Below are 13,411 nucleotides of genomic sequence, written 5' to 3'. Positions count from 1 at the left end.
TGTACCCGCGTAACAGGTAGTCGTAATACGATACTCCTACCGATTACCCATATGCCCGGGTTATCACTCGCGTATATAATTACCCTATGTACAGTACCATCGCCCATGTACAGCGTGCGCGTACGACGCGAGGGTTAGAAATATCCCATGACAAGGTACTCGATGTAGTTGGGAAAGAAAAATTTTTGCATTTCCATTCTCCCTTTTCGTTGTTTCAATTTTCCCGCTATGACTCGCCGGTATACTTCGTCTTCCCCGCGACGTACGGACCGGCGTTCGGTTCCCCTCGAGCGTATCAAGAACACGTGTTATCCGGTTTCCAAGTTTCGCAAGGGCGCGAAAACCGGCATAAAATTATTTCCAAATCACGACGGTGCATCGATTGAATTACACGTCGTATGATACGCGAGGATGTACGCAATTTTTGGACGCGCGCGTTATTCTCCGCTCGCGGTCATATTTAAAATAAGACAAATCTCATATTTCTCTCACAGGAATTGGCATCGGTCGGGCGGGAATATTTGTTCTGATTGTAGTTTTTCGATTTTTGATAAATGGCGAGCAGAGCGTACGCCGAGTGTTCGGTAGAATTGCACCTCGAGTCCCGTAATTTAACGGTAGTTTTTCGCCTATCGAATGACGTTTTACAACAATAAATGTAAACCGAATATATGTATACCCTGCGCGTATAATACGATTCTTTCACAAAGCACAGGAAACTTATACGAGACGTAATTCGAAGTGGAGTTTTAGAGTTTTTCTCCTTCCCTTCCTCTCCCTTATAGAATAGAATGAAGGACGAAAAGAGAAAGAACTTCGCCAGATTTTAGGGTGTAAAAAAATAGAATTTCGAAGAAGAAGGTAAAAAGAGAAGAAAAAACGAAAAATCTACTGTAAGGAGATGTGTTTTTTCTAAATCTTTTTTCACCTCCTCCGTATCCAAAAACCTCCCACATCCCCCATATGCTCGCTATATTATGTACGACGTACGTTAGCTCCACGTAGAGGTATGAGAAAAGATTCTAACGGTAGGAGGATATCAAGTGTCTTCCTCATATTGTATATATACCGGTTCTCTCGGTAGTCCGTATATTTCTATCCATTCTTTATAGATTTCAATTTCATTTTTTTTTCCATACTCGGAAGATCGCTACGAAGATCGAGATTTCATTGTTCAGGTTCTTTTGATCGGTACAGGAGCTTCACAAAAGCGCCATATTTCGAGGGTTACCGACAACCCGAGACCTTTGAACTTGAGCTATATAACAAAAATTTAATACGAACACACCCGTAAAAAAACTGAACATCGTCTTCGATCCTATCCCGAGGGGGGTGGAAATGGGAGCGCGTACATCCCGAACATGCCGTGTCGCTAACCGAACTCGCGGATGAAAATTTGGTATTTTCTCTTTTGCGCCAACCCCCTGAAAAAATACCGGAGGAATCGCACTAACTCGAACGCGGTGCCCCGTGACGTAGACGATCGTGTTCCTTGCGACGGGACCGGTCCCGCGACCTACCCTAACTTCGTTCGCGTTACACCCCCTCGTCCCCAACCCCCGGTACGGCGTGAGCTTTTCCTCCCTCCCATTCCTCCCGTTCCTCTCGACAAGCCATCGGTACCGCGACCTAAACTCCCTACCTATTATTTAACCGCCGCGATTCTCCCTCTCTTTTTCTCTTTCTTTTGCCCTCTTTCTCTTTCTCTTTCGCTTTCCTCTCTCCCCCTCTCGTTCTCTCTCCCTCTCTTTCTCTCTCTCTCTCGCTCTCTCGCTCTCTCACTCTCTCGCTCTCTCACTCTCTCGCTCTGTTACCCGCGGAAAATACTGGTGGGGATGCGAAGTCTGCGCGCATCAGTCAACCAAGAGCCACCGCGGCGCGAACCACACCGTCGACAATCGTGTTCTTCGAAGTAACGAAATCTCTTAATACTATTTGGTGGTGGTGGTCCGTTCATTGATTTACAAAATTACGATATCGATTTATCGTTAGGGATCATAGAGAAAAAAAATTGAAAAAAAACAACAAAACAAAAATTATATCATCGTTGATGTCTTTCTCTTTTTCGTTTCGTTCGACAATATGATTCATATTTTGATAATTCATACCGGATCGAATGTTATCGTGTCGTAAGAGAAATTTTTTTGTTCCTTGATTTTTTTTTTTCTTCTTCTCTTTCGACGGTAAATTTACTCGATAACTGGCTATTGACGAGGGAAATCCATCTCGATACGATTATACGTGCGCGCTGTATGCGGATGGTTTTTTTTCCTTCGCTATTTTTCGGAAATATTTCATCGATCTCGATGAGTCGATTGATAAAAGTGCGAAGAATCGAAATATATTACGAAGAGCGATCGATTGAGATTCTGAAAATATAGATATGCCAACGCAGATGTAGATGTAGTTATGAGAAGTGCATAATGCATATTATGTACGTACACGAACGAATGCTTGAATGGGTGGTAGATAGTAAATGTATAGGTTCGCAATCCACCTACGCAGTGTCAGTGCTCCGGTGGAATTGTAAATAAATATCGTTAACCGAGTGCCGCGGACTTTGAAAGTTGAATGGGATTTTCATTTATTTTTCACAAATCGAAATTCTTTTCACTCTCACCGTCTGATTTATTTTTTCAACGTAGTTATCGAAATTGTCTCAATTCTTTTCCGATTTTCGTCACGTTTTTTGTCATTTTTTTTCTCCTTCCGTGTGCAGTTAAAATTGTCGGATAAAGAATACAACAAAACAAAACGAAATTGAAAAAAGAGAAATGAAAAACGAAAATAAAATGCACACCACGTGCGTATGTTGCGTGTACCATAGAATCGAAATTGAGCTTCGATAAAATATGAATAGTTTTTATTTTGTCGCATCGACTTTTTTTCGTTTGTTTCGTAATTTTGAAAGTCTTGCGACTACAACTCATCGATTAAATGTTAATTTAGAAGTGGAAGTGTCAACGATCGACATTTATAGAAGGAGCTGTATGGTGTTGTGAAACGGAATATAGAAAGAGTAAAAAATTTTAAAAAAGGAAAGAAATGAAAAAAAATCTGTGATTCAAAAGTGTTGTGATTTTTACGTAGTTGTGTGTATACAGTCAATGTGAATATTAACTGAAAAAAAAAAATAATTGTATATAACATAATATACATATTACATACACACACGAAAATTAATGACAAAAATATGATGATAATAAAAAGATAGATGAACAGTTACATATACATGGTTAATAATTTTATTTAGATACGTTTATACCTAAATCGCCTATTAAATATTATTCTAATAATCATTGAACATGAGATATGATTTTTTAAATCAAGAAGAGACAAAAGGAGGAAAAAAAAATTAACGACTGCAAACACGACGTAATCAAACGATAATAATATGCAAACATATAATGTTTATATAGAATATATATAAATACATGTATGTAAATCTGATCGTGTGATGTGGGAAAATCATCAGTGAAAGTCTTTTGGATTAACAGTGATTAGGTTGGCTGCAACTGTGCGGTTTTTCTACATGTATTGTTTAATACCTACTTAATTGATCGTTCGTCCAAGTAGATCCACCGTACGCCAATCTTTTTTCTCTCTCAGTTTTTTTTCTCTTCTTTTTTTCCGCCTCGTTTTTTCTCATCCAATCATGCGGGGAGTTATCATTGAGTAATACTTGAACATTTTGCACTCACGTACGATTTACGTTACGTTACGTTACGTTACGTTACGTTACGTTACATTCTACGATGACTGCTCATCTTACAGTTTGCAGACGCGATGAATGACATCTTCGGTTTTCCGGAGAATTTTCTTGGTTGATTTCTGTCAGAAATGAAAATAGTGTTCATCCTAAAAACTGGACGGAATTACGATGCGTTGGAGAACGGGAAGGAAATTTGATAAAATCGATCGGACACGTCGACTTTCATTCAAATTTTCAAATCCTCCGGCTTCCTCTCGTTCGCAGGCTCCTCCGTACTCGTCACCGGGTATTTCGTTGTTCGCAAAAGAGAACACCAATCGATTCCAGCGTCCACAGCGTCTGTCGGACCCCCTCTGAAATCGTGGAAGAAAATCGACGATCGAACGATCCTTACAATCAGTTTAGGTCACGTTACGCATTTGTGCCCAACGGGTGGGCTACGAGCGACGTAAATACAGACATCCCGATTATAGTTGTCGCGCGTACAGTGGGTATTATTAACACAGGTGCGGGAATATCGAAGTAGAGGGAGAATTACGTATACCTATGGGTATGAAATTCCACGAGCAAAGTGGTTGTAACACGGTCACGCCGCAGACACACGTGGCTCGTCGCCGCACGAACCATAGCTTACAGTTGGTCTGTACCACCGCCACACCATGTGGAACCCGATGAACTTGGAGGAACGCGCGTTCCACACCTCCTCCTACGATACTTTATGTAACAACGCCTCCCCGCGAATCAAAGTACCAATTCCATTTCTGCTTCGTTATTCCACGGGTCGATGTTCGGCAAAAGCTCGGAACATTTTGGAAATTCTCGACAGACGTACGGTAGTGATTCGTTATTTACACCGCGAACCTTAGGGATTCCTTGGCGGGCTTATCAGCAACGACTTACGCACGACGGAATCATACGTGATGAATGAGCCGGTCGAATCAGAATTTTGAATTTTTCCAGCAACCCTAAAATAATTTTTCAACGGCTAGATAACAAAGCGAGCACAGTTCTACATATTCGCTGGTTAGACAATTACTAGAGCATGCCGCGCGGGTCGTTAATGCCCATTTTATTGGTTATACATCGAGCCTTTCGTATACATCGTCTGCTGCACTTCCTCGCCGAGTTTGCTATACACGTATAAACGGAAAGATCGGTGTATGAATATATAGCTGCACGTGAATACACGTGTATTATGTGTGAAGTATACAAAACTATACATAGGGTATATTATTAATATTATTATATCGTAACGGGGAATTCGTGAATACTGCGACGACGACTACACAACGCAGTCTTCTGTTGAATACGAGTATCGCGCGTATATATGGTATATATTGATATAGAATACATACTCGCGTACATACGTGCGTATATGTGTATACCTGCCATTATATACGTTATGGAACTCACAAGTCCAAGACGTATGTACGATGGCAACGGCTGTATGAATTATTTTCGCCGCGGGGGCATTGCTTCGTATTTGGGTCGTACACGTTGGTTCTCGTCTCGCCTTGCCTTCTCTCTCTCCAAGTATATGCGTACGAATAATATATCTCCTCGCCTCTGCCAGAGCTCGCTAAGTTTCTCATCATCTTCTTCTCGCGAGCTGACCGAGACGACGACGACCACGACGACCACGACGACGACGACCACGACGACGACGACGACGCTGAACGTTATCCGTATTCGCGATCACCGGCCGTGATATCGACCGGCGTAGGATCGAATCGCCGCGCCGTCCGACTCGATCCCCGTGGGCCGGGCGATCCACCCCGTGAAGATGAACGACGTACGCCGTACATGTGTACGACTATCCCCTAGTTATTCGGTAAAAATTTAGAAATAAAGTTATGAGGGATAAAAAAATAAAACAAAAAACGTCGTAACGACGTCCGCGTAGCTCATATTTGAAATCCGAGAGGATTGATTCCTTCATTGAATGTACATGCAGCGTCCACTTATAAATGAGATTATCTTTGAATGGGAGAAGGAAGGAAAAAATAACCACACTAAAAATAAGGTTTCCTTCGGTAACGTAGACGAGGAGAGTGAGTGAGCAAAAGTTGCAAACTTCAAGTTAAATATAACGAGCGCAAAGCGCGGAATATAATTGTCCATATAATTATGAAGAATACCGCATACGGATAGATAGGTGTAATTATATCTACACTTCACTCGAAGTAATCACCACGCGTCCGAGTGTAAAATGGGCATGAATGAAAATGTGTTGTAAATTTCTAATCGTACGCAACTACTTGCAACAATATGTGCTCTTGCGACACTAACTGCATAACGTGATTCACATTCATGAATAAAATCTCTCCTCCACTCCGCGTGATGGATTCGAATCATCTTCTACGTCGAAACCGATTAGTTTTGGTTTCTGGCGTATCGAGCCCAGATCATTTTTGTCCATCAACTACGACGTTCGATTCAAATTGACCGAGCCTCTCTTCTCTTTCCTTCATTCCTCAACATTTTCACATCCCTTCGGACGTCCGCTCTGGTCTCAAAGAGGAACGAAAAATTAGGAAAAGATAATCATCGTGAAAAAACAAAAGAAAATGAAGCGAAACAGGGGAAAAATGTTTTTATCGGGGGCATCGCATTTTCGCGCATCCGTCTCCGTGGAAAATGTTCGATACCGGCGATGATGACGACTCGAAAGATGATAATAACAATGAATTTAACGGTAGAACGGTAGAATCATAGAGCGCACGTGCGGTGTATGTCATGGATGTGCAACGCGTAGCGCGAATACGAAACGTATACACATAGGCTGGTTAAATGACGTGCGAATGCACCGACGGCGATGCCTAGTGCGGAACGTTAAAGAGGACTGACTGTAACGTGTGTGCGTAGCGAGGTAGCGAAGTAGCGACGGCAAATGGAAGTCGGCTCCAGAGTCAGTCAGTGGGGCACTGGGACCAACGGTATCCTCGACACGACCACATGCACGGGTCCCTCTTCCGTGTAATTCACCTCTTCCCTCTGCACTGTGAAAATATACATATATCGTACAAATGTACGGCGCATGCACGATGCACGTCCACATGCACATACCTAACCTCACCCGAGATGGCCTGACCTAACGCAACCTGACGCCTCTTGCACCCTCGACGCACGCGCGGACCGTCAACTGCACATTACGATCCTCCGAGAAATGTGGAGCTATTATTATATGGATATTGTGCATACGGGGTGTCAAGTTTCTCGCGTGTTTTGCTTTACGAAAAACTAAGAGGAACGACCGGTGAGAGCCGAACGAGCCATTCAATTCGAATCCTTCCATCTCGCAGGAATTGAGCCTCCGCGGCGTAAGATTGACCGAAAAAGCTCCGAAGAAACCTTAGCTCGGGGATTCGTTAGGACGGAAAGTCGCATGCACGCGAGGAACTATGTATAGGTATATGTATGAATCTGCGCACACACGCGAGTACCTAGTCAGGCGAAGCACCGCGCGATGTATACCTATGCTGAAAAGCTCCGGTGCGGGGGACGGACGAAGGGAGGGAGTCGAGGGGGTGGTTGCGGGGGAGCCTCGTGGTCGCGGTGCAGCCGGAGCAGCAACTGGGTCTGGTGGTAGCGGATTCGCTCGATAGCGAGTGCGCCGGCTCCCTCTTGGCGGGAGAGGAAATTCGTGCTTGCACCACCGTTGGCGCTTAAAGTGGAAACGCCCGAAGAATTCTCGCTGGTTCGCTCGGCTTTCCGATTATCGCTTAGGTATCCGTCGCCTCGCCTCGCCGCGGTAGATGGAGATTTTCAGATGCGCGGGGCGCGAGGGAGATGCGAGAAATCGGAAACTCGAAACTATTGGGGCGAAGAAATTTAGGGGAAGAAAATAACGTTACGAGGGATTTGGAATTTTTTAAAGCTTCCAACGACGTTCGGCGAGTCGAACTCGCGGTGCCCGCGAAGGACACGCGAGGCCCTCGCTTATTTTATGAAATAATTCCCGTCGGAATACGGAGGGGTGTCGTACGCGCGGTCGACGCGATGATATTATACTTTATTCGCGTATTATAAAAAATAATATATGTTGAAACGGAGAGAAAGTGTTGTGCTTTTTAGACGCAACGTAACGTATGCAACATCACGGCCACTTTCTCTTCAAAGTACGTCGTCCCTCTGCCTCGTCGCCGTCGTCGTCGTCGTCGTCGTCGTCGTCGTCGTCGTCGTCGTCGTCGTCTCTCACGATCAGCCTTGTAACAGCGTGTCCCGTACGGCGAACCAAACCAGCCGCCTTCGTGCGACTCCAAAATCAATCGTCGCCATATTTTTAATCACGAAAGACCGAAAGAAAAACAACGATGTGCCTACCTATCGGTTACATCGTCGATCATTACGATTACGATAGCCGATTTGTCGATACGTCTACGTAATTATGAAAAGGAAGAATAAGAAGCGAACATCGAAATACCTACCTGTTATATGTGACGTAACGAGAGGAAAAAAAATTGAAGAAAAAACGAATTGAGAGAGGAAAAAAAAAGAATTCCACCAAATCGCCGATCAAATTTCTTTGCCTGTGTATACCTGTACCTCCCGTATGTAACATAATCACGTGATGTTTGATGATTAAATTAATTTTTAGATCTCCGAGAAAAAAATAGAAACAAAAAACATGCAGCGAGCGAAATAGTCTTCGTATTATCCGCGAGAACGAGCGAACGTATTCATGAGAACTTTATGCGAAAAGGATGATGAAGATTGACAAAGACCGTTTTCGACTGATCATTGTGGTTTATGATAAAATGTTGAAAGTCGGATCACGCAGCTGCACAAGCACCACGACTAGGGGTAAAAGTAGCGTTAGCGGCAGCGTGTTCAGAGATACAAATAAATAATAATAACCGATCAAGTACAAAAACAATTAATTAATAAATAAATAAATAAATAAATAAATAAAATAAAATAAAATAAAATAAAACTCGAGCGATATTTTGGTATAGTTTTTTAAATCGCAGAGTTATATATCGTTTATAGCAGCTACTTCCCAAGTTTTTCTAAAGAATAGGAAAAAACAAAAACAATTCATTAAAATACAACATATTTATTGCGTAAAAGTTTGTATCGATAAAAAATAAATTACAAAAAGGAAAAAGAAAAGAATGCTTCAGAATCTTACAAAAATATACGGAGTATAAGATTGAAAAAAAAAAAAAAAAATTAAAAATAAAATAAAATAAAACAAACTAAAAACAGGAGCAAGCACGAAGTGATACATAAATGAATATAAATGAAGAAGTTGGAAAGTGAAACCGCGGGTCTACATAAAGCAATCAACGATAATATAACCGAATTTAAATATCATACCTACGCCTAGAAAAGAGAAAAAAAAAAAAAAAAAAAAAAAAAAAAAAAAACGACAAGACACGCCACGTCAGGGGGATAAAGCGATCGAATGAATAATTATCAATTGTGAAGGAACCGGAATTTAATGAAACAAAAGTGCGAGGGAAGAAAAAAGTCGAGATACACGGTTTGATTCGGGGTGAGAATCAGCGGGTGTAGAAATGACAGTTCAATAAGTAATCGTGGATATCCATCAACAATTGGATTTACGGTGAGAGGAGCGGTCGAAAAGGCCGTCAAAACGGCGTTCAACATGTTCGAGATGTGGAGTGCGGTGAGCACGAAACTGGAGCATGCGGGGGCGTCTGGGGGATCTCCGATTCCCATGGCGCACGCTACTCACGGAGCTCACGCGCCCCACGCACCACACGCGCCACAGACGCCGCACACTTCTTCGGGGAGCATTAAAGGTATTTTGTTTTTCTAAAGGAAGATAACCGAGCGACGCCGATCGCGCGAAATGCGCCCAGACTCGGACCGCGTTACACTCCGCGTCTCCGAAAATTAGAGCTTTCTTCAATCGTAATCACGGCTCACGGTCGTGAAAGATTTCCTTCTTTTTTTTTTCATCTTCTCTTCCGACCAATAATTCGCCGGCGAATCATCCGTTCGAGCGTCTTCCTCGCCCCCTTGCTATCGATATGATTTTCGACGGCAGATCCGCCGTATATTTTCCAGCCGTTCTCCGTTATTTGTGGGTATAGGTGAAATACGAACGTAACAGCTCGCATCGGAATGACGTAAACTTTCCAAGTCCTGTTACGGAACCAGTTATCATAATAACAATGACGACGATCGGGTCTCCGGAGTGCCGGCCCCTCGGGAGCCCCTCGCCGACGACCCACCGCCGGTTTACCGTAGTGTCGCGGTACCCCGACTCTACCGTACGATTGACCCGTTCGACGAACCAGTCGTCCGCTAAATCGCCTTCGATTGTTCCCCGTTCTTTATTTATTCGTAATTTTCACTCGTCGTAACTCACAAAAGGCTTCGGAAAAATAATCCGAGGGGCTATTTTGGAAGTGCTACTACGATCGGGAAAATGTTCAACGCGTTACGGATACACAACTCCGTCGTACCAACGAACCAACCCACTCCGCTTTCTTAAACGATGAATCAGAAATCGAGCCTGCGAAATTTCCAGGTGGTAAATTTCCCTCGAGCTCCTACCGCTGCCGCCGGCTCTCTCGTCGCTGTGTAGATCGTATAGACGTACGTCTGCGATACGGTGATACATATTTATCGTGCGTACATGTATAGGTATCTACAAAGGAATCGAATCGAATCGATTTTCACGCTTCGAGGCGCGAATCACCGCCAACAAATTTCCGGCTCGAAATATTTATCCCGCGTGCATTTTTACGCGTTCGTTCGATCGCGTGGGTTTTCTGCCTCGATCTGCGACGAATCTTCGCCGTGGGTTTTAGTATCAGAGCGATGCTTTTTCGCGTCTCCGCGAAGCAGTATTCAAGTTCGCGAAGCCCGAAAGCAGCCGGCGTCGATCGGTTACGCGAAAATCTCCGTTCGATCGGGATTTATGCTCGTACATTTTGTAAGAGCGATTAATTTCGAACTGGTCCTGCGGATCCGAATATCACGTACGCGAGTGTGTACATATCCCTCGCGTACCTACGTACACTCGCGTATGTTATTTACAAGTAACAACGAACTTCTCGCAGCGTGTATAATGTTAATTGGTTATTCGCAAAGGTGGGTAACGATTCCAAAGGTGTATCGGTCGTCGCTGTAAAATACATAAACAGATGTATCCGCGTGTACGGGTGGGTTTATGCGGTGAATATGCGAGTGTGCGCGTGTATATAAATACGTCATTCGCGTAGAGTAGTCTCGACACATGCCCACATGCTGGAGGCACTTTCACTTACAAAAAAATCAACCCGCGCGATGACGAAACCTCAACAGCTCACGCGGTTATACGTAGTTATAGGTGTATTTTAATCGCCAACTGGAGATAATGTGAACAGTCGAGCGAACGTAATTCACAGAAATCACGATCGGATGCAATTTGGATTTTCCGATCTATGGCGGGGAAAAACGAAACGGCGCTACAAATCGGAATCACCAGATTCTCTCTCATTCGAATGGGCATACTTTCATTTTGGTACTCTGCACGAGAACCTGGAAAGTTCTGCACCTTTAATTTTCGTTATTCCGATCGAAGAATTTCGCAACGACGACTATTCTCGTCCGATCACCTCCTCTCGGAGGCCCGAGACTTCCCATTATCGGTATTGGGAATTTTTCGGACGTATCGTCATTTTTGAGACGCGTACGACCGCTAATCGCGCGAGCTGGAGTTTAGGATCAGATTTCAGAGCGGTGGTCTCCGTCTCTTTCCAATTACATAACCGCGAACGGTTCAGGTTTTAGGAGCGACGTGCGTAATAAATTCAGTACAATTTCTATGTGCGTACGGCGTACGGCCCACCGATTTTCCATAGACGGATCGAGCACACATATGACGGACGATAAGCTTCCATTATTATTGCGAAACTTAATCTAATAATAAAGAAGGTAAATTAAATCGCGAAAATTATCGGTGATCCGATGTTACGTCATCTCGTGGGCTACCGCGCTTCGGGGTGTATAATAAATTCTGTTGTAAACCGTAAGTCAGTTTTCGAGGATCAACTTCTCTACGATAAACAATTGCAAGTTGGAGGATGGCATTTTTTTTTCTCGTCAGATTGTCAAGAGTCGCGAATCCCCCTGGATCGGCGTTTGAGGCGGCTTCGTTTTCGTATAATGTTTCTTTTACGTCCGACTTTTGCGAAATTTGTAATATATACAGGTACCCGCGGACTATCTTTCATCTCGCGTGAGTCATTTGTTTTAGAAAACCGCATGCGTACGATTCCAGCAAAGGACAACGCCGCGCAACGATCCCCTTGGTTTTTAGGCTGCTCTAATTCCAGTCCAGTTTAATCTATACCGCTATGCATACAAGCAGCGATAAATATGCAGCGTTACGCACCGAGTTATCGCGATTGAAAAATTGCATAATTTCCTCGAGGTTAACGAGAAAACGTCCGCGAAAGATACGCACGATTCGTCGGGTCGCAACAATATAATCCTCGTACGAGATTTGGATACGGGAAACGTCGATCGTTGTCATATTTCGTAGTTTGTGCGATACTCCGCTACTTTTCCCCGGAGAAAACTCCGCGCCGGTGTTTGATGTGCAGGAAGCGAAGCTTTCGGCATCGCAGAGGAAGAAGAGAAGTGGAGTACGAGAGAGCGGCGAGGTGCGGAGAGGAGAGGAAAAGAGTAACGTGGAGAGGAGAGGAGAGGAAGGACAAGGAAGGCGATGAGGGTGAAGCAGCGGCAGCGGCAGCGGTGGCACGGCCGGAGGATCGATACCAAACTGTGCAACTCAAGCCTGCACACACCGCTGCCACATCAATACATCGTCCGCGTGCATAAGGCCCGTGAAACTCCAATGAAATGCAGCTTTGCGGCAACGTCGGAGCACCTTCTTTCTCGGCTCCTTTCAACGCGTCCAACGATTGTGTACCATTTCATTTCAAACTTGAACATTATCAACCGGCAACTTCTCAAGCTCCCTTCCGCAAGCCCGACATTGCCGCTCATCGATTACGTCCCCTCGTTCGATACTTCGGTTTTCAGAACAACGTGAAAAAAAAGAGAAAAAAAGAAAAAAAAGAAAAAAAAAGAGAAAAAAAAAAAACGAACTTCGCATCGACGACAAATGGAAGGCATAACCCGCAGAAAATGTCTTTGGTAAAACTCGAATGTTAACATTCCGGTTATACACACGCTGATATGATCTTATTCCGAATTGGAGTATCGCGCGAGGTGTGAATCAATGTATAGTTCGCCATCGTACGGGTTACACACGCGCACACCGCCGCACACGTCCGCAGGATTCCGTGGAATGAATGCAGCTTCGCGGCAGTGATATAATAAATATACGTATATGGAAGTTTGGTCGGTGATCGGGTTGTTCCACTTCAAGACTTTCGTAGAGATCTCGCGTATACCGGTGGTACTGGGTATGGATGCATGGAATCATTCGCTAATTGAAAACTTGCACTGAGAATGGAAAAGGAAAAAAATCCCCTCGTGCGCAGGTAATCCTTGTCGGCGTCGGTCTTCTTTCCTTATTTATAACGACGTGTGGTAATGCGATACCTATTAAATCACCGAGCCTCGTGATCCTCAGCGTTCCAAATTAATTTTATTCTCTCTCGAATGTAACAGTCGACACCTCTAATATCACGTCGATGATAAGTTTGGAGCATTTTTCGCCGAAGATTTTTACCTTTTCACGAAACTATGTCGGGTATTTTTCGCAACGGA

General features: G+C 43.9%; 1 protein-coding gene across 10 annotated transcripts in view; it reads left to right on the top strand.

Annotated features, from left to right (window-relative positions):
* Positions 1 to 13,411, top strand: part of LOC105691161 (probable nuclear hormone receptor HR3) — a 93,126-nt gene that overhangs the window by 34,517 nt on the left and 45,198 nt on the right. Inside the window, exons 1-3 of one of the 10 annotated variants that reach the window (XM_048653647.1) lie at positions 1,867 to 1,912; positions 2,950 to 3,583; positions 8,310 to 9,480. The exons of 4 other annotated variants lie outside the window; for them this stretch is intronic. In XM_048653647.1, coding sequence (XP_048509604.1) covers positions 9,324 to 9,480 — 157 coding nt within the window. In that variant the 5' untranslated portion in view covers positions 1,867 to 1,912; positions 2,950 to 3,583; positions 8,310 to 9,323. Of the gene's footprint in view, positions 1 to 1,866; positions 1,948 to 2,000; positions 3,584 to 8,309; positions 9,481 to 13,411 lie in introns of those variants that run through there. 5 more of the 10 variants (XM_048653645.1, XM_048653650.1, XM_048653649.1 and 2 more) reach the window with 5 other exon arrangements.

The sequence above is a fragment of the Athalia rosae genome, chromosome 4, assembly GCF_917208135.1.
Source record: "Athalia rosae chromosome 4, iyAthRosa1.1, whole genome shotgun sequence".
NCBI lineage: Eukaryota > Metazoa > Arthropoda > Insecta > Hymenoptera > Athaliidae > Athalia > Athalia rosae.
The sequence above is the reverse complement of the archived record's forward strand: the minus strand, read 5'-3'. Positions and strand labels throughout refer to the sequence as shown.